General features: G+C 38.1%; 2 protein-coding genes and 1 long non-coding RNA gene across 7 annotated transcripts in view; 2 read left to right on the forward strand and 1 right to left on the reverse strand.

The window, feature by feature from the left end:
* Positions 1-9,905, forward strand: part of LOC139759423 (uncharacterized) — a 68,058-nt gene extending 58,153 nt beyond the window's left edge. Inside the window, exon 3 of the long non-coding RNA XR_011715045.1 lies at positions 9,555-9,905. This is a non-coding gene — a long non-coding RNA (uncharacterized lncRNA). The remainder of the gene's footprint in view (positions 1-9,554) is intronic.
* On the reverse strand, positions 2,412-10,629 carry LOC139759422 (exosome complex component RRP40-like). 2 transcript variants are annotated; one of them, XM_071681520.1, is made up of 2 exons: positions 10,495-10,629; positions 2,412-3,634 (listed from the first exon to the last, which is right to left on the reverse strand). In XM_071681520.1, exons 1-2 carry the CDS (start codon positions 10,503-10,505, stop codon positions 2,911-2,913), a joined length of 735 nt encoding a protein of 244 aa, XP_071537621.1. In that variant the 5' UTR covers positions 10,506-10,629; the 3' UTR covers positions 2,412-2,910. The 2 variants fall into 2 exon arrangements, with proteins under 2 accessions (XP_071537621.1, XP_071537620.1); XM_071681519.1 differs by lacking the exon at positions 10,495-10,629 and adding an exon at positions 9,912-9,940.
* A 2,508-nt stretch (positions 10,630-13,137) lies between these two features.
* LOC139759424 (uncharacterized) overlaps positions 13,138-24,210 on the forward strand; it is a 286,276-nt gene continuing 275,203 nt past the window's right edge. For 3 of the 4 annotated variants that reach the window (XR_011715046.1, XM_071681521.1, XM_071681523.1), the window contains exons 1-2: positions 13,513-15,539; positions 22,804-22,950. Coding sequence is in view for 3 of the 4 variants with exons in the window: in XM_071681521.1 (XP_071537622.1) it covers positions 22,861-22,950 (90 nt within the window). In the remaining variant the exon portion in view is untranslated. Of the gene's footprint in view, positions 13,478-13,512; positions 15,540-22,803; positions 22,951-24,210 lie in introns of those variants that run through there. The other variant, XM_071681522.1, reaches the window with a different exon arrangement.

The following is a 24,210-nucleotide window of genomic DNA, read 5'->3' on the forward strand; positions in this document are numbered from 1 at the left end:
CTCCTTTTTCCCTGCACCTCGGACACATATATCCTCTTTGTCAATATTTCCTCACTCATTCTCTCCATGTGTCCAAACCATCAAAACACACCCTCTTCTGCTCTATCAACTACACTCTCTTTATTACCACACATCTCTCTTACCCTTTCATTACTTACTCGATCAAACCACCTCACACCACATATTGTCCTCAAACATTTCATTTCCACATCCACCCTCCTCCGCACAACCCTTATCTATAGCCCATGCCTTGTGACCATATAACATTGTTGGAACCACTATTCCTTGAAACATACCCATTTTTGCTCCAAGATAACGTTCTTGCCTTCCACACTCTCAGAACCTTCGCTACCTCACCCACCCTGTGACTCACTTCGACTTCCATGGTTCCATCCGCTGCTATGTCCACTCCCAGATATCTAAAACACTTCACTTCCTTCAGTTTTTCTCCATTCAAACTTACCTCCCAAGTAACTTGTCCCTCAACCCTACTGAACCTAATAACCTTGCTCTTATTCACATTTAATCTAAACTTTCTTCTATCACACACTTTACCAAACTCAGTCACCAGCTTCTGCAGTTTCTCACCAGAATCAGCCACCAGTGCTGTATCATCAGCAAACAACAACTGACTCACTTCCTAAGCCCTCTTGTCCAGAATAGATGGCATACTTCCCCCTATTTTAATGTATTCTTATGGCATATTAAGAATATCAAAACTTGATGTCAATGTTTAGGATACAATAAAAGTCTCATTCTATCTTGCTTTGATATTATGAAAGATATGACTAAAAAGGTTTGCGGCAGGGGTGTGTGATGTCTCCATGGTTGTTTAATTTGTTTATGGGCGAGGTTGTTAGGGAGGTGAATGCAAGAGTTTTGGAAAGAGGGGCAAGTATGAAGTCTGTTGGGGATGAGAGAGCTTGGGAAGTGAGTCAGTTGTTGTTCGCTGATGATACAGCGCTGGTGGCTGATTCATGTGAGAAACTGCACAAGCTGGTGACTGAGTGTGGTAAAGTGTGTGAAAGAAGAAAGTTAAGAGTAAATGTAAATAAGAGCAAGGTAATTAGGTACAGTAGGGTTGAGGGTCAAGTCAATTGGGAGGTAAGTTTGAATGGAGAAAAACTGGAGGAAGTAAAGTGTTTTAGATATCTGGGAGTGGATCTGGCAGCGGATGGAACCATGGAAGCGGAAGTGGATCATAGGGTGGGGGAGGGGGCGAAAATCCTGGGAGCCTTGAAGAATGTGTGGAAGTCGAGAACATTATCTCGGAAAGCAAAAATGGGTATGTTTGAGGGAATAGTGGTTCCAACAATGTTGTATGGTTGCGAGGCATGGGCTGTGGATAGAGTTGTGCGCAGGAGGATGGATGTGCTGGAAATGAGATGTTTGAGGACAATGTGTGGTGTGAGGTGGTTTGATCGAGTAAGTAACTTACGGGTAAGAGAGATGTGTGGAAATAAAAAGAGCGTGGTTGAGAGAGCAGAAGAGGGTGTTTTGAAATGGTTTGGGCACATGGAGAGAATGAGTGAGGAATGATTGACCAAGAGGATATATGTGTCGGAGGTGGAGGGAACGAGGAGAAGTGGGAGACCAAATTGGAGGTGGAAAGATGGAGTGAAAAAGATTTTGTGTGATCGGGGCCTGAACATGCAGGAGGGTGAAAGGAGGGCAAGGAATAGAGTGAATTGGATCGATGTGGTATACCGTTGTTGACATGCTGTCAGTGGATTGAATCAGGGCATGTGAAGTGTCTGGGGTAAACCATGGAAAGCTGTGTAGGTATGTATAGTTGCGTGTGTGGACGTATGTATATACATGTGTATGGGGGTGGGTTGGGCCATTTCTTTCGTCTGTTTCCTTGCGCTACCTCGCAAATGCTGGAGACCGACAAAAAAAAAAAAAATGACAAAAAAATTTAAATATACTTAAATTTCTTTCTTTCTTTCAAACTATTCGCCATTTCCCGCATTAACAAGGTAGCATTAAGAACAGAGGACTGGGCCTCTGAGGGAACATCCCCACCCGGCCCCCTTCTCTGTTCCTTCTTTTGGAAAATTAAAAAAAAAAAAAGAGGGGAGGATTTTCAGCCCCCCCCCGCTCCCTCCCCTTTTAGTCGCCTTCTACGACACGCAGGGAATACGTGGTAAGTATTCTTTCTCCCCTATCAATTTCTTTAAAATTGAGATGAATGTTAAAAAAATTAAAATTTTCAACAAATGTTTCTATTGTTAAAACTTGTGTCATTCTAAAAATTTCTAATTCAACTCGGATATTGCTATTGTGAAATGTCGCTCTGTGAACCATCATTTTGTAAGGATTGCCTGAATATCTTCCCATGGCTGTGAACACTTTCATGAGGATTTAATCACCTTAATTCATTAAAAATAAACACAAGGAAAGAAAAATACTTATGTAATTATCTAAAATTTTTAAGTTCTTATAAAATAGTGTTTGATTAATCAAATATAAGAATGATTACAATGGGGAACTTTCAAATACAATATATATTGGTATGATGATTAGGAGCTTTATACCCCATACATTTTGTACATAATCTCTAATGCACTCATGAAACAGGATACAGTACCACCAGGAGTGCTTATGCAAAACCAGATATAAAATATTTTCATCGATTGTTGAAAATGCTATCATATGTTATTAATATCTTTCATTATTCAAATACCTCTTAAAAACTACTGGACTTAAGAAAATAGATACAAATTTCAGTCATACACAATATTTAGCTTTTGACCTTAGATCAGGATGCTGGAGTGAAAATATTTCTAAGTCTGTATTTTCTTTTGCATTTCTTTACTTTGGATCATCACTTTAAACACCACACTTCACTAAAGTGAGAGACTGTAATAAAGCTCCTGATATATTTTCATGTTATCTAGGCTAATCAGTTTACACTCTCTCCTTCCGCAGCCATAAAAGAGAGTCTAAAACTCTAAGTACATCTTCATTTGCTTTATCTATGTTCATAACTTCTAACATCATAATGCAGTTCATGATAGCCACCATTTCACGCTGCTTCTTTGCTTTCAACCAAACACGTCCATTGAAGCCTACTACCACTGTGTACTTGATCCTTTTAGCAATATTCAAGAGAAATGGATTTTCAGGGTTAACAATCAACCGAGCAACATGTAATGGGACAGTGAACATAATACCACCTTCAGGAAGTGACCCCATACCCACTGCACGATCATACATATCAATGCAAACTAACTCTGGTTCCATGTCCTTGTTAGCTACCAGTAACTGCCCATAAATAAGATCTCCTGGTTTCATCTCTTTCCTTGTTTTTTTAGAGGCATTCTCAAATGACAAATAAGATATGGTTGCCTGTTCGCTTCCTCCTATATCTATAGCATAGTTATCACCTTTTTTTTTCAAAACTATCCCAATGACGAACTCTCTTCTGTGTGGAATATAACGTTTCTGGTGTGTATCTACAAAATATAGCTTAGCTGTCTTCTTTAACTGCCCTGGTCTGGTTGCACGAACAATGTTATCCTCCCAACGAAGACCTGGTCCTATATAGATGCGTTCCTTATTTGTATCAGGATTAAACTGTAAGACTTCATCTCCTGGTAGGACCACTCCCAGTGTTTCAATTCCTCCAGCTCTATATCAAAAGAAAGAAAAAAGGCAAAGTTAAAATGGGATATAAATCATATTTCTTCCATGTCATAAATTCTAGCCACTGGGGTTAAAAGAATCTAACTGTAAGACAATATCAAGGCCCTCTTCATGAGCACAGTAAGATCTTCATACACAGGATCAAAATATCTATTGAAGGTCTTAACAAAATATGTAACAATATGAAATATTGCAATAAAAGCAACATAAAAAAGGTTCTCTCAGAAGGGCAACCAAATAACTTCAGGTTATTAAGTGAAGTATACTGGGGGCATACTGCACAAGGAACTGCATAAAAGCAATAGCCATGTTATTTTTATTCCTATAACTTAAGACTACTAGGAAAAATATAATAAAGAAATCAACAATACATAGCAAACTGGTTAGAACGTAATACTGTTTATAACGTCTCTTTGTGGAAAATTTATTCAGATCCAGTTTTCATTAATACATTTAGCATGGAAAGCTTCCTCACAGAAAATGAAAACTTTTGGAGCGCTGATTATTCATCCCATTTCCTACTTCACAAATAAGAATAAAGATCAAGTTTTGTGATAGATGGATGGATGATCTCTTCTTCATACACTTCATTCCAAATGACAGTTTTCTGAACAAACAATTCATATGCCTTTCTCCCAGAACACAACAGAGTAGCTTATAAAGAATCTATACAATATGTTTTTTCACATTCTTCTGGGCATTCCTTCATAATGTCACCTCTCTGAAATACTCACACAAAGTATCTATACACCATTACCTTTAAAGAGATCCTCTGAATCTTTTGACAAGCATAGCCATCATTCTAAAATATTTTGCAAAATTTTTGATAAATTTTGATGAGATACTGATTGATGTCCTTTATACAACAAAATGTCTGTCTCAAAAAAAATAAAATATGAAATCTTAAAGTTCTGAGCTTAACTAACAATAAATAAAACAATGAATGAAAACAAGGTGTATATACTCACTGAAGCATTATACATCTTATGTCTACACATCAGCTGTACCTACTAAATGCCACATCATTTAGGAGACCTATCAGTTTCTCTACACAGAACAAAAACAAATTAGTAAATAACTATACATTAACCCTTAGGACGCAAAAAGTAATTCCCAGCCGTATTCCTTAGAGGGTGAATTTTCCAGTAACATATGAAAACTGGTCTCTATTTTACTGTTTATCAAGGCAAAGCTATAGCTTCCATATTTGGCATCAACATTTCGTAAAAGAAAAACTGATGGCTGGGAGAAAAATTAATGAATATAATCAAAATAAAGGATCCAGTTGTATTCCACAGAGGGTAGATTCTCCAATAACATATGAAAACTGATCCCTATTTTACTATGTTATTATCAACGCAAAACTATAGATTTTATATTTGGCATTAACATCTTTTAAAAGAACGTCTGATAGCTGGGAGAAGAATAAATTAAGAAAAATGAAAATGAAGGCTTTATGGTCTGATTACTGCAGAATGGTATAAACTTCCTCCGGCGTAACAGATTTCTTACTCTTTACAATCATAATGATGAATTAATTGTGAAGGGTGGAAAAAAAGAAATACCATATTCAAAGGGACACTAAGCTGCCCTTTATTGCCAGCTCATGAGCATTCATCAAAAGCACTGAACTTTTCCATTACATAGCTTTATATATGCATCAGGATTCATAAGCCATTCATAACAATGAATGAAATATAAATGGTGCAAAAAATCAAAGTACCCAATAAATAAGGATTGCTAAGCTGTCCCTTGTAGCAAACTCATTGAGCACTTGTCAATAGCATTAATTATCAATATATATCTTTATTCATCTATCATAGTACCTAACAAACACTTACACACCATATCTTGACATTACAATGTCCAATGTTTACCTAAAGTATGGTGAAATCATAATCATATTTTCCAGTACCATCGAAAATAAGTTAGATTTCAAATACTTTGGAAAGTTAGGTGATATTTTCATAGGTTCTGATGATTTCAACATGTGTTTCACTTACAAATACATTAATTTTATTTCATACATGTCTGCCATTTCATACAAGCATGCATGTATTGTATTTGCTAATAACTACGATACACTTGAGACCTACTGGGTATCATTTTCCTCACAGTTATCATCAAATACTAGATAACACACATCATTATGACCTTATTGCAGTATGCATGTATGTATAATTTTACAAAAATTAGCCCAAGATTCTCCTTCATCATCATAGGATTATTCAGTCATCACTTCCCATAAACTCTCGTAAATCATTTCTACTAATTGTGAGGAGTCCCGATATGCTTTTTTTTCCAAAGCCATGCATTATCTCTAAGCTGCCTCTACACTACACATTTACCATTCTTACCACACCCCCAAAATCAATAGTTAAATTCTATCTATGGGATACCTCAAGTAGTAGCCTTAGACGCTGTAAAAAAAAAAAAATAATACACATTGATGGACTCTCTACACCAAACAGATATGCTTTGGCTGGTGCTGTATGCAATAGAGAATCATTTTTTACTTGATAATAAATGATGATGGAGAGGGGTAAGAATATATATAAAAAAAAAAAAAAAAATTGGGGTGTAACATAAAAGTAGGTGAAATACTTTTATGAATCAAGAGATCCATGAAAACCTCACCTAGCTGCTGATTTATCTTCATTTTCAATGTCATAGTTAAAATACGAACAACACAGTCATGACTTTAGTGTCATGCCAGCCTTCAAAAAATATAAATGAATAGAGCTCCACCCCTTGACTCAATAAATATACTTGGTATTACTGTGACATCCACTCTTCTGGGAATGGGAATAAATAAAGACAGACAGTATGAATTCTGTACATGTGTATATATGTATATGTCTGTGTGTGTATACATATGTGTACATTGAGATGTATAGGTATGTATATTTGCGTGTGTGGACGTGTATGTATATACATGTGTATGGGGGTAGGTTGGGCCATTTCTTTCATCTGTTTCCTTGCGCTACCTCGCAAACGCAGGAGACAGCGACAAAGCAAAATAATAAATAATAATATATATATATATACATACGGTAAGGTTGAGGGACAAGTCAGTTGGGAGGTAAGTTTGAATGCAGAAAAACTGTGGGAAGTGAAGTGTTTTAGATATCTGGGAGTGGATTTGGCAGCGGATGGAACCATGGAAGTGGAAGTGAATCATAGGGTGGGGGAGGGGGTGAAAGTTCTGGGAGCGTTGAAGAATGTGGGGAAGTCGAGAACATTATCTCAGAAAGCAAAAGTGGGTATGTTTGAAAGAATAGTGGTTCCAACAATGTTATATGGTTGCGAGGCATGGGCTATAGATAGAGTTGTGTGGAGGAGGGTGGATGTGCTGGAAATGAGATGTTTGAGAGCAATATGTGGTGTGAGGTGGTTGGATCGAGTAAGTAATAATAGGGTAAGAAAGATGTGTGGTAATAAAAAAGAGTGGTTGAGAGAGCAGAAGAGGGTGTTTTGAAATGGTTTGGTCACATGGAGAGAATAAGTGAGGAAAGATTGACCAAGAGGATATATGTGTCAGAGGTGGAAGGATCAAGGAGAAGTGGGAGACCAAATTGGAGGTAGAAAGATGGAGTGAAAAAGATTTTGAGTGATCGGGGCCTGAACATGCAGAAAGGTGAAAGGCGTGCAAGGAATAGAGTGAATTGGAACGATGAGGTATACCGGGGTCGACGTGCTGTCAATGGATTGAACCAGGGCATGCGAAGCGTCTGGGGTAACCATGGAAAGTTGTGTAGGGCCTGGATGTGGAAAGGGAGCAGTAGTTTTGGTGCATTATTGCATGACAGCTAGAGACTGAGTGTGAATGAATGTGGCCTTTGTTGTCTTTTCCTAGCGCTACCTCGCGCACATGAGGGGGGAGGGGATTGTTATTTCATGTGTGGCGGGGTGGCGATGGGAATGAATAAAGGCAGACAGTATGAATTATGTACATATGTATATATGTATATGTCTGTGTGAGTATATATATGTATACATTGAGATGTATAGGTATGTATATTTGTGTGTGTGTATGTGTATGTATATACATGTGTATGTGGGTGGGTTGGGCCATTCTGTCGTCTGTTTCCTTAAGCTACTTCGCTAACGCAGGAGACAGCGACAAAGCAAAATAGAATAAATAATATATATCATCAAATCACTATATTTTTTGGTAAGCTTATTAAATATCACCTGCATTACCTATGTTATGGTAATAGTTGTCAAATCAGATAATCATAAGGGTGATGTAGATAACCCTAGAGCCCCTTCCTCCCCATTCCACCCCAGCAGCACCTAAAGGACTCATCACCATGTACAAAATCCTTTTCATTTAAGTTTTCACTAAATTTTGTAGAAAATAAGGTAAACATTGGCTACTCGCCCCACCAGTATTACCTTGATGGACAACCTTACATAGTGACACATCACAGCACATGACCTAACCTGACCTACTAATTCCAAGAGGAATGTCCTTGGTGGCCTAACCTCTTTAGATTATCTAATCTCAGTCCAACTGCACAGAGTGAGGTCAGAGCATGCAATTCTTTACTCTAACAAGCCAATCCTTGTTCCACCAATCAGCAACGTCTATTCCCTTGAGAATAGCTTTTCCCAGACCACCTCACTGCCTTTTAAATGCCCAGGCATCCTCAAAGGAAGTTAGCTAAGCTGTCAACCTGGCATTTAAACATGCAAGTTTGCTATCTAACACCTTGACATCTATCAAGACTGACTAAGGAAGCTCTTGAAGTCAACACCAACTTTTACATAAAGCAAAAGGAATCGGTGAAGAACTCTGTACATGGATCAGAGACTGGCTTATAGGAAGAAAGCAGCATGAAGTATTAAACAGTGAAGCCTCTAACTGGCTTGACATAACGAGTGGTATGCCACAGGGGTCAGTTCTAGCCCTAATTCTTTTCATAATATACATTAATGACCTAGAACTCAGTCTCACATTCAAGATCTCCAAACATGCTGACAACTGATGGGACTGTGAAATGATTGAGAGAGATCTTAAATTACTAGTAGAGTGGTCAGACAGATGGCAAATGAAGTTTAATGTAGACAAGTGTAAAGTTATGCACTTTGGAGACAAGAAAATACGTTACAAGTACAAACTATTCGGAAACCCTAACTAAAGTAAATGAAGAAAAGGACCTTGGAGTTGTCATAAGTAATAAGTAATACACTAAGCAGTGTCAAGCAGCAAGTAAAAAAAAGCAACCAAATGTTAGGTTTCATAGCCAGGAACATAGATCACAAGACACCAGAAACAATTCTCACACTTTCTAATTCTCTAGTAAAACCACACCTTGAATATGCAGTCCAGTTTTCATCCCTAAACTATAAAAAAGACAAGGAATAATTACAGCAAGGACAAAGACGCACTACAAAATTGATCCCATCCCTTAGAAATCTGGCTTACAAAGAGAGGCTAAAACAACTGACTCTCTTCTCGCTTAAAAAATGTAGATTTTGTGGCAACTTAATCCAAATGTTCAAAATTCTGAAGAAGTTTGATAAAGTGAACCAGGAGTATCTTTTTGAAATACAAGAAGCTGCAGTTACTAGGGCAAACAGAATAAAACTCAAACCTAAAAGATGTAGTACAGCCGTTGGAAAAAGCTTCTTTTCCTAAACGTGTGTTGCACACTGGAATAAGTTACCATATGATGTAGTGAATGCTAAAACTATAAATACCTTCAAAAGTCATTTAGACAAATATTTCATAACTTCAGGCATACTCCGAGAAAAACTCGAGCAATAAGCATATAAACAGCAGCAGTAACAAGAACACTAGAAGGATAATTAATGTGCAGCAGTGGGGAGTTGGTGACCACTTAAAAAACTACCAAGCGGAATTACATTTTTTTTGTCGTTATACCTTATTTCTTTTTCAGACAACTCAGTCGTGGGCTAATCAGGCCTGCTGAAGCTGCATATTTCCTACCACAAACCCATACCTCCTGTATCACCATGCCCGAGCTCCATCACCTACCTCACCTCCTCTGTATAGTACTACAATGAAATACTTGTTGTTAAATGCATTTCCATATCCATCTGTGTTCCATGAACCATAACAAATACTCTCACCAATAAAAGTGCCTGCCAAATGGTATACAACTGTGGGGAAAGCTATGAAAATTTGAGAAAATGCAAAGTTAATTAGAATGAAAATAATGCAAAATGCAACTCAACTTATGAAATCTCAGCCAAAGCTCCCATTTCAAGATTCATATTTTATTAATAATATTTACAATATCAATGTCATAAGACGCTGGGGACCACGTGAAGTGGCTGCTTGAGGGATAGGAGCGTGGTGGGTCTACCACGGTTAGATTTCACCGTCTGGTACTTTAAGGTTGATTATCCCCAATATATTCTATTATCTTCAGAGCTCTACTGATTCCCACGTCTCATTTTCCCGAGATAACTGCACTGCAAATTACGCCTCCTCAGTATAATATTACTCAACTGAATCAGAGATTCTGCTGTCGCCCTTATACTTCATAACATCGACAGCATATCAGTACTTAATGTCCTAATCTCTTTCATAGGAAAAACTTTACAGAACAAATTAGGTACATTAGTAATATATATATATATATATATATATATATATATATATATATATATATATATATATATATATATATATATGTAAGGTTAACATACAGGACAGAATGTGTAAAACAACCTAAGTCACACAAAAATGTTAATCACAAATAAGATAGCCATAATAACTGTCCGTTGGCCCATTTGAGAAATAATCCTTTCCAGGTAATCTACTTATCTCTTTGTAAGCAAGTATAAATGATTTAGGTAGGTATTTACACTTACTTGACACTCATCTTTTTACTTTTCGAACACAGCAATTGTTTTCACGAGCGTGTTAACATGTTTGCGTTCATGCAACCTGTGAATCTGGATTCAGATTTCAGTCGCATGAAGATCCAGCCGTATCTTTATTTCTACGGGATTCTTTTAGGAATTTCCTTGCCATGTTCAGCAAGGAAAGAAATCGACTTATCTCGTAAGGCTGCCAGATTCCAGTGACCATATAATTATCGCACGGTTTTGATCAAATCATCGTATTTCATCTCAACTTATCGTAATGTATATAGAGAAATTAATTTACATGTTATGCACATGAGTTTGTAATGCATCAATGCATAATCCTCTTCTTTTGCTGAAGCTCAGCCAGTTCATATTAATCTATACCTCGACGTGATGTTCATTAAAACATAGACCCATTCATGAGAAGATTTATTGTACTTAACAAATATCAATAACTCTGACTCCATGTAGATGTACAGGAGGTCCTCCATCAGTAATCGGGTACATAACTTCGGATTTCATATTTTGAATCATTCCTTTTGAAGCCGAAAATGTTGCACAGTTTTGGTTTGGCTTGCGTTTGACACTGTTTAGCAAACACGATATATCAAACAACATGACCATTCAGTCTGTTTCTGTCTTTACTTTTCATTCTATTGATATCTGAGAAGCATCGTTCACAGTCAGCATTTGAGCACTGCCGCATCCAACATTATACGAACTCGGGCATACACGTACGATACAGAAAATTGCTTCAGATTATATATGTCTTTTTACATGATTTTCGTCATCTAAAAACAGATACAAAGAAAAGTAACTGATATTCAAAGATATAATCCGCATATATTGAACAATTATCGTGTAAAAGAAGCATATCGTCTTCAGACACCATAGTCGTTATCGATTATCGTATCAGGTACATTATCGTATTTATATGATAATTATCAAATATTTGATCACCTGTAATTGGTGGATACATAGGTAAATATTTTATTTTCCTTTCGTTATTTTTCTTCAGTTAACAGTTTAGAGAAAATTAAAATGCATTATAATACATTCAGTGTATTATGTATGGATTACATTATTACAGCCACACTCAAATACCAACACAGAACTATATTCATTACGGTGTAGAAAAAACAATTTTCGTTCCTGGTTAATAAGTGTTATTTCCTAATTGTTTCTGCATGAAAATTAAAGAAAAAGGCTATTCCCTTCAAACTTTTGTTTTGTGACCAGGACAGTGGTATTTTGATATTTATCTATTTCCATTTGGACAACGGCGACTTTGTACATTCTTATTCACACAAAGTCAGATAACATGTGAATCAGATTTAACATGTACTTAGACATGTTAAACACAAGTGATCACAAAAGATTTAGACGTGAGTAGATGAATTTTCGAGATTTACATGTGTACTGTAAATCCCTCACGAAACATAGCTCAAATATAATCCATCATGTTCTCGTTCTATGTTGCCTGGTAGCGGCGTTCAAAGTCCAGTATGTCCTGGTCACCTGGTGGAGGCGCTTTCCTTGCTACTGTATGTCCTGGTCACCTGGTGGAGAGGCATTCCTTGCTCCTACGAATACACTACCATGTTCTTGAATTTATCAAGATGAGCGTCAAGAATATGGACTTTAAGGGACACCCTGCGGCCCATTTTGCCGTAGTTCTCAACCATCGTCTCAATTACCTCCACCTAGTTTTCGGCCTTGTGATTGGTCAGAAAGCCCCGAACCACTACGGCAAAGCTGTGCTACACAGCTTTTTTCCTTCTTAGTGAGCTTTTTGGGGGAATTCCTTGCACTCCAAGATCTTTATCTGTGGTCAGACGAAGACACCGGCTTTGACCGTTACCTCAGACAGCTTAGGAAAGAAGTCTTGAAGATACTTGAAGGCTGCAGACTTTATCTTGAACTGTAAAAGAATTGTTTCATAAAGCTTAATTTTACATGTAATGTCCGGATACATGATAGGAGTGGAGTCTTGCCAGTCCAGCGTTTGGTGGGGTCCACCATGCAGATACAGCAATTGCTTGAGTGGTCAGTGGATTCCAGCTGGATTATTGACCATCTTGTAAAATAACAATAAAAAAATTATTATTACGTATTCCCTGCGTGTCGTAGAAGGCGACTAAAAGGGGAGGGAGCGGGGGCTGGAAATCCTCCCCTCTCTTTTTTTTTTTAATTTTCCAAAAGAAGGAACAGAGAATTGGGCCAGGTGAGGGTATTCCCTCAAAGGCCCAGTCCTCTGTTCTTAACGCTACCTCGCTAATGCGGGAAATGGCGAATAGTTTGAAAGAAAGAAAGATTTATAGCACCCATGACTGATGTGTGAGATTCTCTCTACATATTAAATGATTTTTTTTTCAATAACATTGAACTTTTAGAACAAATTGAATTTATACTTTTTTGATTATAATATATTGCTAATATTATATATATTGCTAATATATCCTCAGGTAACTGAAGCACATCCTACAATCAAACAGGTCATAATGAAAGAATTATCAAGAACACGCATCCCGCTCCTCAGGCCAACCATCTCCACACAACCCCCCTTTACCACAAGACCCCCCTTCTCTCCCCCCAACTTTCCCTTTTAACGGTCAGGTCAGTGTTTACTCTGTCATGGCGGTAATACGGTGTACAATCTTCTGTGCTGGTGTTGGGATTTGAAACTTAATGAACTGTTTACATCTGATGAGGTGGAATGTCTCCGTGAAATATGTGTATTGTAAAATAAGTGAAGAATATTACCTGAACTGCTAAAGCGCTTTTCATGAATATCATAACGAACTAGTGAGATCATCATATTCCTTGCGCTACCTCGCAAACGCGGGAGACAGCGACAAAGTATAATAAAAGAATAATAAATATATATATATATATATATATAATTCTGCCTTAGGTTCCACTTCTGCCTTTATGAGGCTTCTGCAACGCTCAGGAAGCCGGCCACGTCTACTAGTTGAGATCATGGGTAAGTTTAGTGATGTGTGTGCGTGTATATGCAGAGTTCAGGGCAATTGAGTGGTAAGTGATTGGTGTCTTTGTTGTGATAGTTGGTACAATGGGTTTAGGGATATATTGAAACGGTGTGTAGTGCCCGGACTGGATACGGGAAAGTGTGACTCGCGTTTGTCTGGAGATGCATGGATGTCTCTTGGGCTGGTGTTTCATCCTGAGTTGTGAGGACAACTGTATAGTGCTTGATGAGTCATTTCTTTGTGCATGTGTTTTGTTATATATATTTTATTGGGTAGGGGAGTGTGTAAATAGAGATTGCTAAAGTGTGATGGGTTCTTAGCATGGTGCTCGTTAGCACAATTATGCCATCATGGTTTTGAAAAGTGCTCTTCAGAGATGAGTCACACTTGAAGATCACCAGAAGACCTAAACACTGCGATATCCACAATGAAGACCAGGGAGAGTAAATTGTTATCATGCAATAGCTTATGACTCAACCGAGTATTTTTCCATCAACTTCCACACACAGCTGCTGTAACAAGAAGATCCAACGGCTTAAGGTGAAAAACAGAGACTAACAGATAGTTTCATATATTCGTGATGGCGATAGACTAGCTATTTAGCCGTTTATATCACTTTTGGTTCATTATAAGTCTTATATCGAGAGAGTTACTAAACAGCTTCATATAACGAAAATCAATATACAAACTACTGCATTATCACTGTTCATTTACAAAAAATAATATATAAACTACTGTACTATCACTGGATAGTAGTAACAAGGAAGGACTCAACACAACGGTCAGCAAACACAATGTCCTGATTTTTCTGTTAACAGGAAAAGACCATCATAGAAAATTACTAATGACAACGAATTTATGCAGCAACACTATCCAGTCTCGCCTTTACCGTCGATAAGGCAGCCTAGTTTCTGCTAACAGGAAATAGCCATAGAAAAATAACGTAATGACAACGAATTTAGAGAACACCACTATCCACTCCCGTCATTACAGTGGCACTATCCACTCCCGTCATTACAGTGGCACTATCCACTCCCGTCATTACAGTGGCACTATCCACTCCCGTCATTACAGTGGTTGAGACAACCCAGGGCGGCAAGAGCGTGATACAATACTGGTATCTGCTCAATTACCGAATCGCCAACCCAGCAAAAAGTTTAAAGTTTAAAGAGCCCCGCCTATGGGAGCACACACATACTGCTGGTGGGGGAGCGAGGATGGTGATGGAGAGAGAGGGGGTGGGATGATAGACTGAGGGTGATGTTGGAACGATGGTGATGGAATTAAGGTGGTCAAGGAGCGAGGATGGTGATGGAAAGAGGGGTGGTGATGGAGTGAGAATGATGACAGAGTGAGGGCGGTGATGGAATGAGGTTTCTGACGAGCGAGGATGGCGTTAGAGCGATGATGGTGATGGAGGGAGGATGGTGGTGGAACCTCGACGGTGATGGAGTGAATAGTGATTACATCACTGTCCCAAAATTTCAAAACGATGGAAATTAGATTTGGATTAGGTATTTGTTTGCAGGCGTCAACAAATCAGAGCCATAGTTTTTACGGCATTTTATAAAATGCATCATGATTGGGCACATCCGCTCCAGGTTCCAACCCTTGTTGAGAAAAGACCTTGCACTGTCAAAAGATGGTATAGAATCAGACTGTGAAACACCTTGGTTTCTGACGATCACAAATTGCTCATGAAGGTTCGAAACTACGTGTTTTTGTAGTACTGTATGATATAATACTTTAACTCCATGCCCTTACCATTCTATTACCTCGACCATTTTTATGTAAGCGTTCACCGCAGGCATGAAGATGTATTAATATCTTTTTACCTGAATAATTTGACATGGATTATGAAACTCAGATTGAAAGTGTGAAGTAAGATAGTGAAATTATGGAGGTTAGGAGCTGCCACCAGGAGGTGGTGGGTGATGAGCACCATCTGTTGGCGTGAGGCGTCACCAGCGGCCCAGCTGGCAGGCCTGGCATGTAAACAAGTGGAAACGTTGCAGGTTGTAGCCAAGCAGCAACGCCTCATCAATTCATTAAAAGGTGGGATTATCCTTTCATATAGATGTAGTGGTGTATCACCCGTCGTTGTCATTATCCTTCAGAAGAATTGTGGAAACTCAGTCACTCGTGACTTCAGAGCATATACGTGTAATAATGACCACATTATGGGACTTAAATGTTTTGGTGGGCGATGACTATATTAATGTGGGCGTATGTCGAGGGTAGTACGTGGGCCTCAAGGGTGGGCTAAGCACTCCTTGAACCATCTCAGAAATACACGATGAACCTTAATGAAGTAAGTAGATAACAGCTGTTCGTCCTTCTTGAATCTTACAAGTGGCCAACCATTACTATTACATTGGGTGCTAGTTAAAGAGTGGCTTGCATGAATATGGGAAGCAGAATCCATAGGTTGAGTTGACACTTCACAAAAGTTTGCAAGTGGGAACTATATGCATCATATATGAAAGAAAAGCAGATAATAACGTTTGTATTTCTGGAGAGGACTTGAAGTGATTGCAACTTTATCACTTTATGTTAGGCATTTAGTAAATAAAAGTCATTTTCAGTTCCTCTCATAGGTATGCTTTTGTGAATTACTTCATTAACTGTGTGTCTGCTACTGATTTTGATGATTTGGTTTTAGAGGTACAAAGTTTATTGCAAAATGGGGGTAAATGTCCATCTCCGGGCATCACAAACATGGATGGGTGGTTTGAAAGCTTTATCAGAGAACTTTTTATACTTACTTTGAAATGAGATTTAGATCAAAGAAACATTATTTAGTATATAAGATTTTCTCGTACAGCAGTATTTGCAGAGCATGATGTTGAGAATTATACTTTATTCTGAGTGTATGGTAATATTTTTTTTATATCAGGGAGAATATGAGGTTGGTTAATGTAAAAATATGTAATATACATGTAGAATATTAACAGAACCTGTAAAACATTTACCTAGTAATGTAGCTAAAGTATATTAAAATGTTCTAACCTCACATCCATCTCATGCTAGGGATATCATTGTCATATATGTTTCTTTGCATGTGACACTACATTGGCGGTGCATTTTTGAGTAGAAGACTGAAAATCAAGTTAAATCTTTATTGTAGGGAAGGTTAGGTGAGGTTTTCATGGGATGTGTTGTTTTTTTACAAGTGTATTACATATTTTTACTGTAATTAACTATATTTTTACGTGTACTATTGTTTCCATACTAATGATGTTCAGTAAGATATAATGCTTCTGTTCATGCTGTGCAGACATTTTTGTTATCATAATGAACCAAACTATATAAAATGCCTAAAACATAAGTAGCTATTACCCAGAGCTAGTTTCAGTTTTGAGCTGAACTGATAAATTACCCATGCATGTTATAACCTAGCCAGAGAGGTTTGCTTTATGGCCAAACCAAGTATGGACACCTCTTGACATCATGAAGGCTAATGTGATGCACAGAAATGCACCCACAAGAGCATAGTGATATTCATAGTTTTGTTTAACCTGCCAGACCTGTCACAATCTTAGGGGCAGATTACCCATCAGGCTACAGAGGGTTGAGTTTAACTCGGCAGGGATGGCAGGTGAGGGTGTATTTGCTGCATGGGAAAAAAAAATGGTCCCTAGTAAAGGCCAAGACAGCATGATTGGTCTGTCTTGTTTGATGTAGAAACATTTATGATATGCAGTTGTCTGGAACTGATAGTATGAGCATATAGGTAGTGATTGATGTTTATTCATTTGTTATACTTGATCACCATTTCCCATGTCAGTGAGGTAGCGCCAGGAAACAGACGAAGAACAGCCCATCCACTCTGACACATATCCTCTTTGTTAACCTTTCCTCACTCATTCTCTCCATATGTCCAAACCATTTCAACACACCCTCTGCTCTATCAACCACACTTTTTGTTTCAACACATCTCTCTTACCCTTTCATTGCTTACTCAATCAAACCACCTCACACCACATATTGTTCTCAAACATCTCATTTCCAACACATCCACCCTCCTCCGTACGATGCTATCTATAGCCTATGCCTTGCAACCATATTATATTGTTGGAACTACTACTCCCTCAAACATACCCATTTTTGCTCACCGGAATAATGTTCTCTCCTCCCATACATTCTTCATCACTCCCAGAACCTTTGTCCCCACTCCCACCCTGTGACTCACTTCCGCTTCCATGGTTCCATTCGCTGCTAAGTCCACTCCCAGATATCTAAAACACTTCACTTCCTCCAATTTCCTCCATTTAAACTTACATCCCATCTAACTTGTCTCTCAACCCTACTGAAGCTAACACCTTGCTCTTTTTCACATTTTCTCTCAACTCTTTCCTTTCGGACACTTTTCCAAACTCAGTCACAATTGCAGTTTTTCACTTGAATCAGCTGCCAGTGCTGTATCACTTCCCACGCCGTCTCATCCCCAACAGATGGCATACTTGCCCCTCTCTCTAAAACTCATGTATTTACATTTAGTTAGAGGTTGAATGAGCTTTAATTCCAGTGCTTTGCCTGGAAGAGGTTGGCAAATCCTGTCCCTGTATCTCTTTTAGCCAATACTGGGAAGAACTCCCCCCCCTATAGTTCATGTTGAATGACAAATATTGATTTTAGGATTTTGTGTAGTTTGTATTATTTAAGTTATGGGAGTTCCTTTATGATTAGAAATCTCTTCAAACTAATTAAGCTGATAAGAAGCCAGAGCGCTAGTGGCGCTTCATAGGACATTTCTCACCAAAGACAAGTTGCTACACGGACCAATGTCTGAAGGGAGCACTTGAGGCCAATATTCACTGTGCTTTAACTTTCATCATCACCTGACCATGCTAAACTTACGCTAAGTGAGCGCAAAACTCCAACTAAATGAGTTAGTATTTCCAGTATTGAAAAAGACGTATCTCTATATTCTAGCCCAGTTCCAAGTGAGCATAAGCTGTAGGTTACTGCAGAATATAATCAGAAAGCAACCAGAAGAATATGTGATTAGCATTTACTACTGATATGAGAGACAACATGGTTTTAGAAGGAATAGATCTTGTGTGATTAATCTATTGGAGTGATATAAACAAGCCAGCGGTATCCTAGAGGAAAGGGATGTGGGGGTGGATTGTACTTTCCTGGACTGCCAAAAGGCATGTGATGTTCTCCTTCACAAAAGACTAATTAATGAAGCTAAAGTTCAGACTGCTCAAGTGTTTGATGGTCACCCAACTGGGAAAGAACAGAGGATGCATGGTCATGGATCCTACTCAAGTTGGAAGAGGGGTAACAAGGGTTTGGTGCTTGGACCATTACTGATCCTAATCTACTTAAATGATTTACTAGATGAGATACTCTTACCAGAATGTGTTTGCTAAAGATGGTAGGTTTATAAAAGAAGTGTGAAATGGTAGAGACTGAAAAGCTGCAAAAGATCAAGACAGGTTGCAGAAGTGTTTGCATTAATAGCTTAGAAAATTAAATGTAAAATGTAAAGTCATGAAGATAGGGAAGTGAACAGAAAAAAACAGACCAGGGGATGAATAATGCACTGGGAAAGATAAGTTTAAGGAGATGCTGCTAGAGAGATGTAGAAGCTGGCATCATATTGATGATGTTGCTTTAACAACTTGTGAGGGGGATTGTGAGGGAAGTTACCCATACCCTGGTCACCATCAAAACTACCCTCAGGTTCATAGACTTTAAGATATTTAGAATGATATGCACAACCTATGTATATTCACCTTAAGTATGAATGTGCAGCATCAGGATGAAATGAACTATAAAGAAAAAGGAAAGCCCTCAACCTACCCACATTGGAAGAGAAAAGATTTTGAGGAAACATGATAACTGTATATAAATATGTAAGGGGCTGTAATGATATTAATTTGATCACTGTTTTGATGATAGAAGAGAGGCTAGAACAAGAAGGCACAGTTGGAACCTAGTAACAGAAGTGTACAAAAGACATGATGAAGCACTTCTTCAGCATCATTGTTGTGGACCCATAGAACAAACTGAGTTAAGAACAAGGGAATGTGGCAAACTTTGATAAAGATCCAGAAACATAACACGAATTGGTACTCATGTAAATGACATCCTTTTCTCTACACCTGCCCTCCCCTCCATTCTGTCTTTCGTAGCTAAGTTGATAAATCTTCAGACAATAAACTGCTAAGCTTTTTCAGTATTTGTGTCCCAAGGTCATAAGCCTCTTATTTTGAATCTGATATAAACATTAATTTTTCAATTTGGCTTCAAAAACTGTTAGTGGGGGTCTGATTCTGCAGGTTCTGTTTTTATAATCTCAGTCTTCAGATCCAACCCTCATTTCTCCATCTGTGTTGCACACTTTTGCATTACATTTTGACATATAAATTACTCGCATCTTCTTTAACATGTCAAGAGAGAGATGTTTTGTGTGTTACATCTACCCTTCATAACTGTGACCTTGGATACCTTAGTTTTGAAATTCTATAGCATTCAAATGATTTTTTTTGTCATAGCTATCTCGCTTTATTCTTCAACTCAGCAGATTTTTTCTCATAAAGACACTTTTCTTTCTTACCATTACTCTTTGTACAGAAAGGCCTTTGATTTTTCATCTAGCTTACAGCATTTTGCACCAAAAACAAAGTCACTTCTTTAACCCACTTAGTTTGAGATTTTTTTTTATAATGATTCTGCATTTGCAATAGTGTTGATTGTGTATCTTCTCTGTTTTGAGCAAATTCATATAGTATTTGTTCTGTATTTCTTTAGGTTCTTCCTCTGAAGTACATTGACAACACTAGTGCATTCTCTAGAAACATAGAATTTATTTTGCCATGCTGACTTGAATAGAACTTTGATTTTTGATGTTTGGAATTATATTATTTTTTGTAACTATTTTCAATTAAACTTGGAACATATTCACACCACCAGTAACTTAAGCATAAGCCCTTGGTTTTGCTGTTTTACCTTATCTAACTATCTTTATCTCTAATGCCTGTTTCTTCCTGGAACTCTCTAGAAGGAGTGGCCACGGCAATAGTCTCCATAACTCGTGAACTCCAGTGCCACTTAGCCTTTAGTTGTCTTACCCTTAACAGGTCAGTGGCAGAGGGCATCTCTAGTGCAGTGTTTGCAGAGGCTCCTACCTAATGTTCCTACTGCAACTTCTACATAATACTCTATCCTTACTTTGTTTATATACTTGTGTGCTGTTTTCTGCTTCAGTCACACAGCACCAGGAATGGATGAAGAATGACCACATTTGCTAACATCCACTCTCTAACTGTTATGTATATTGTGACTGACAAACTCAGAACCCTCATCCACAGCCAGGCTGTATAGGCTATTCTTTTGCTTCTCCGGTTTAGCCAAGTAAAAGCACATCAGTTTGTATACCACAGTACTCCTGTTAGCTCTATCCCATGCATGCCTCTCGCTCTACAGAATGTTCAGGCCCTCATAACTCAAAACCTTTTCCATTTCATTCTCCAACATGACCTTCAGTTGCTCCCTCCATTTCTAGCATGAACATCCTTTTCAGTAAGTGTTCTTATCCTCTTACTGTGTTTAAACTATTTCAGCTCACTAAATCATTCTCTGCATACTATCACACCTTTCTCAAACACTGTCATTCCTTAAATAATCAACCCTTCCCACATCAGATTTTGTCTTTAAGAATCTTTTATCCAATACATCCACTCTTCCTTTCTTTTGCCCATAGGGCTCATGATTCGCTCCCGTTCAGCACCACTGGGAATCCCATACTGTCAAACAGACCCGTCTTACCAACGGTGATTTCTCTTTCAAGAAACTTTTCAGTGCATCCAAGACATTTATTTCCTCACCCACCTTATGTTTCACTTAGCTCCCATATTATCATCCTCTGCCATGTCCACTGCCATGTACTAAAACGCTCCACTTCCTCTTAGTTCTCACCATTCCAACTCATTCAAACCAACCTTTTTTTCCTCTGTTAAACATAATTCCTACTTACATTTCAGTTAACTCTTACCTTCTCCCTTTCACACAGTTTCTTACAAGACTGTCAATACAATATGGTACAATATGAAATATGACATGGTATGGATGTTTTTTTTTGACAATTACATTTTAGAATTATGGTACAATTTTTTTCAGGTATGGTATGGCTCAGTCCTCTGTTCTTAATTCTACCTAGCTAACATGGGAAATAGCGAATATGTATGAAAAAAATACAGACCATTTTTGAATCTTTCCATATGAGTGCCAGGTACTTTAGATTTCATCATAGTATCAATGAAAGTTATATCATCTTTTCAAGTGTCTCTGGTAGCGGCTGGAAGAACTTCAGGATGTCAGGCGATTGCTGTGTGTATGCTATGTCTCTTAACTGGGTTTTTGGCTTTTTAGCTATGCATTTGTTCCTAATATTGGTAGGTTCTGTATGCTTTGATATCATAAGGTGACATTACACACTATTAACACACACCTGCCTTCACTTGAAACCACCCACCCTCCTCTATGACTCTCAATGTGCCTTACTCTCTTGTTAAAACTCCTCACTGCATTTAGTAGTTTTCCTCTAACACCATATACTTTATTCTAAACATCTTTTACTAGGCCTCTATGTCAGCCTTATCAAACGCTTTGATGCATCATACAAATCCCTCTCTGTTTCCATGTGTTTTGTACCCAAAATATTCGAGGCATACACATGAAATAGAAAATATTCCAAAGGATATTGAAATTTTAGTTTGATAAGCAGTTGGTGGTTTGCTGAGGTATTGTAGTTGATATATGCATGAAGAATGAAATGATTGAAAGCTATGAAGGAAAAAGTCCATTTGGTTAGTTTTTAGTGAAATTTGGTGTAAGGGATATGAGAAGCAGTAAGTTTTTGGAAAATTGGGGACAGAAGTTAGGAATATGTTTTGAGAGAGATATAGGTGTTGGTGAACATGCAAATTTAGCGGGATAGATGTTTAAAGGAAAGTGTAGACAGATCACCCAAAATGAAATACTTTATAGGAAGTATTTTCTTAAATTTATGTAGAAGATTGTTATTAATGCATTCAGGTCAGCCTTTAGCTTTAATGTATGTAATTGGTTGTAAGCTTGTATTTTTCATTGTGATTGTTTAAAAAATAGCAGTAAAAATAAGATAATGTTAGGCTTCGTAGTCGTTTTGCATTCCTCCAAATTGAAGCATTTAACTTCGGTGTGAGACCAGACAGTTGTATGTAAATGCTTTTAAGCTTTATATTGTCAGTGATGATTTTCCAAAAGATTGACAGGATATAAATGATAATAGTGGGCTTCATGACTGTTTTGAATTTCTCCACAGTCAAGTGTTCAGCTTCAGCATGAGACCAGACAGTTGCAAGAACTTGATACAAGCAAGATGAAGGTTGGAGATTTGTGCCGATGTATCACCAACTTTTCAGGGGTGTTGCCAGATGAAATAACAGTGTACAAAAATGATATTGTACAGGTAGGGGTGATTTTGCCTGTTGAAAGTACAGTATACTGTAGAAATTGACATTTAACCATATATTATGGGTTGTTAGTATTATTTTTAGTAATGTGCGTGTAGCAGGATCTTAAGTCAAATAACCATATGGTTAATCCAGTAACTAAGTTTTAGATACTTGCATTTATCTATTTTATAGTTATTTTGGTAACACATGTTAACAAAGCTTTGCAAAGGGATCATCAGAAGTACTACATTCCCTCACAGTATGTACAGTAATTTGGTCATTTTTCAGGCTGAAGCAACCCTTATTGTTTTTCAGAATGCTCCTATTCATTTAGATTTTTTATGCTCATAGCTGCAAAGAAGGACATGCTGGCTTACCTCTCTGTGTGACCATAATTACATGCATATGCCTCAATCTTTTCTACCTGATATATCATAACTTGGTAATTTGATATGGATCAAACTTTTACTTCAGATGCTAAATACTTTCTCCTCTATCCCTGGGGATGAGGAGAAAGAATATTTCTCACGCATTCCCCGCATGTCATAGAAAGCAACTGAAGGGGATGGGAGCGGGGGGCTAGAAACCCTCCCCTCCTTGTATTTTAACCTCCTTGTATTTTAACTTTCTAAAAGGAGGAACAGAAGAAGAAGTCATGCGGGGAGTGCTCATCCACCTCGAAGGCTCAGATTAGGGTGTCTAAATGTGTGGATGTAACCAAGATGAGAAAGAAGGAGAGATAGGTAGTATCCCTGGGGATAGGGGATAAAGAATACTTCCCACGCATTCCTCACTTGTCGTAGAAGGCGACTAAAGGGGATGAGAGCGGGGGGCCGGAAACCTTCCCCTCCTTGTATTTTAACTTTGTAAAAGGGGAAATTTGTTTATGGATGGGGTTGTTAGGGAGGTAAATGCAAGAGTCTTGGAAAGAGGGGCAAGTATGAAGTCTGTTGGGGATGAGAGAGCTTGGGAAGTGAGTCAGTTGTTGTTCGCTGATGATACAGCGCTGGTGGCGGATTCATGTGAGAAACTGCAGAAGCTGGTGACTGAGTTTGGTAAAGTGTGTGGAAGAAGAAAGTTAAGAGTAAATGTGAATAAGAGCAAGGTTATTAGGTACAGTAGGGTTGAGGGTCAAGTCAATTGGGAGGTGAGTTTGAATGGAGAAAAACTGGAGGAAGTGAAGTGTTTTAGATATCTGGGAGTGGATCTGTCAGCGGATGGAACCATGGAAGCGGAAGTGGATCATAGGGTGGGGGAGGGGGCGAAAATTTTGG

Source organism: Panulirus ornatus, chromosome 33 (assembly GCF_036320965.1).
Source record: "Panulirus ornatus isolate Po-2019 chromosome 33, ASM3632096v1, whole genome shotgun sequence".
Taxonomy (NCBI): Eukaryota; Metazoa; Arthropoda; class Malacostraca; order Decapoda; family Palinuridae; genus Panulirus; species Panulirus ornatus.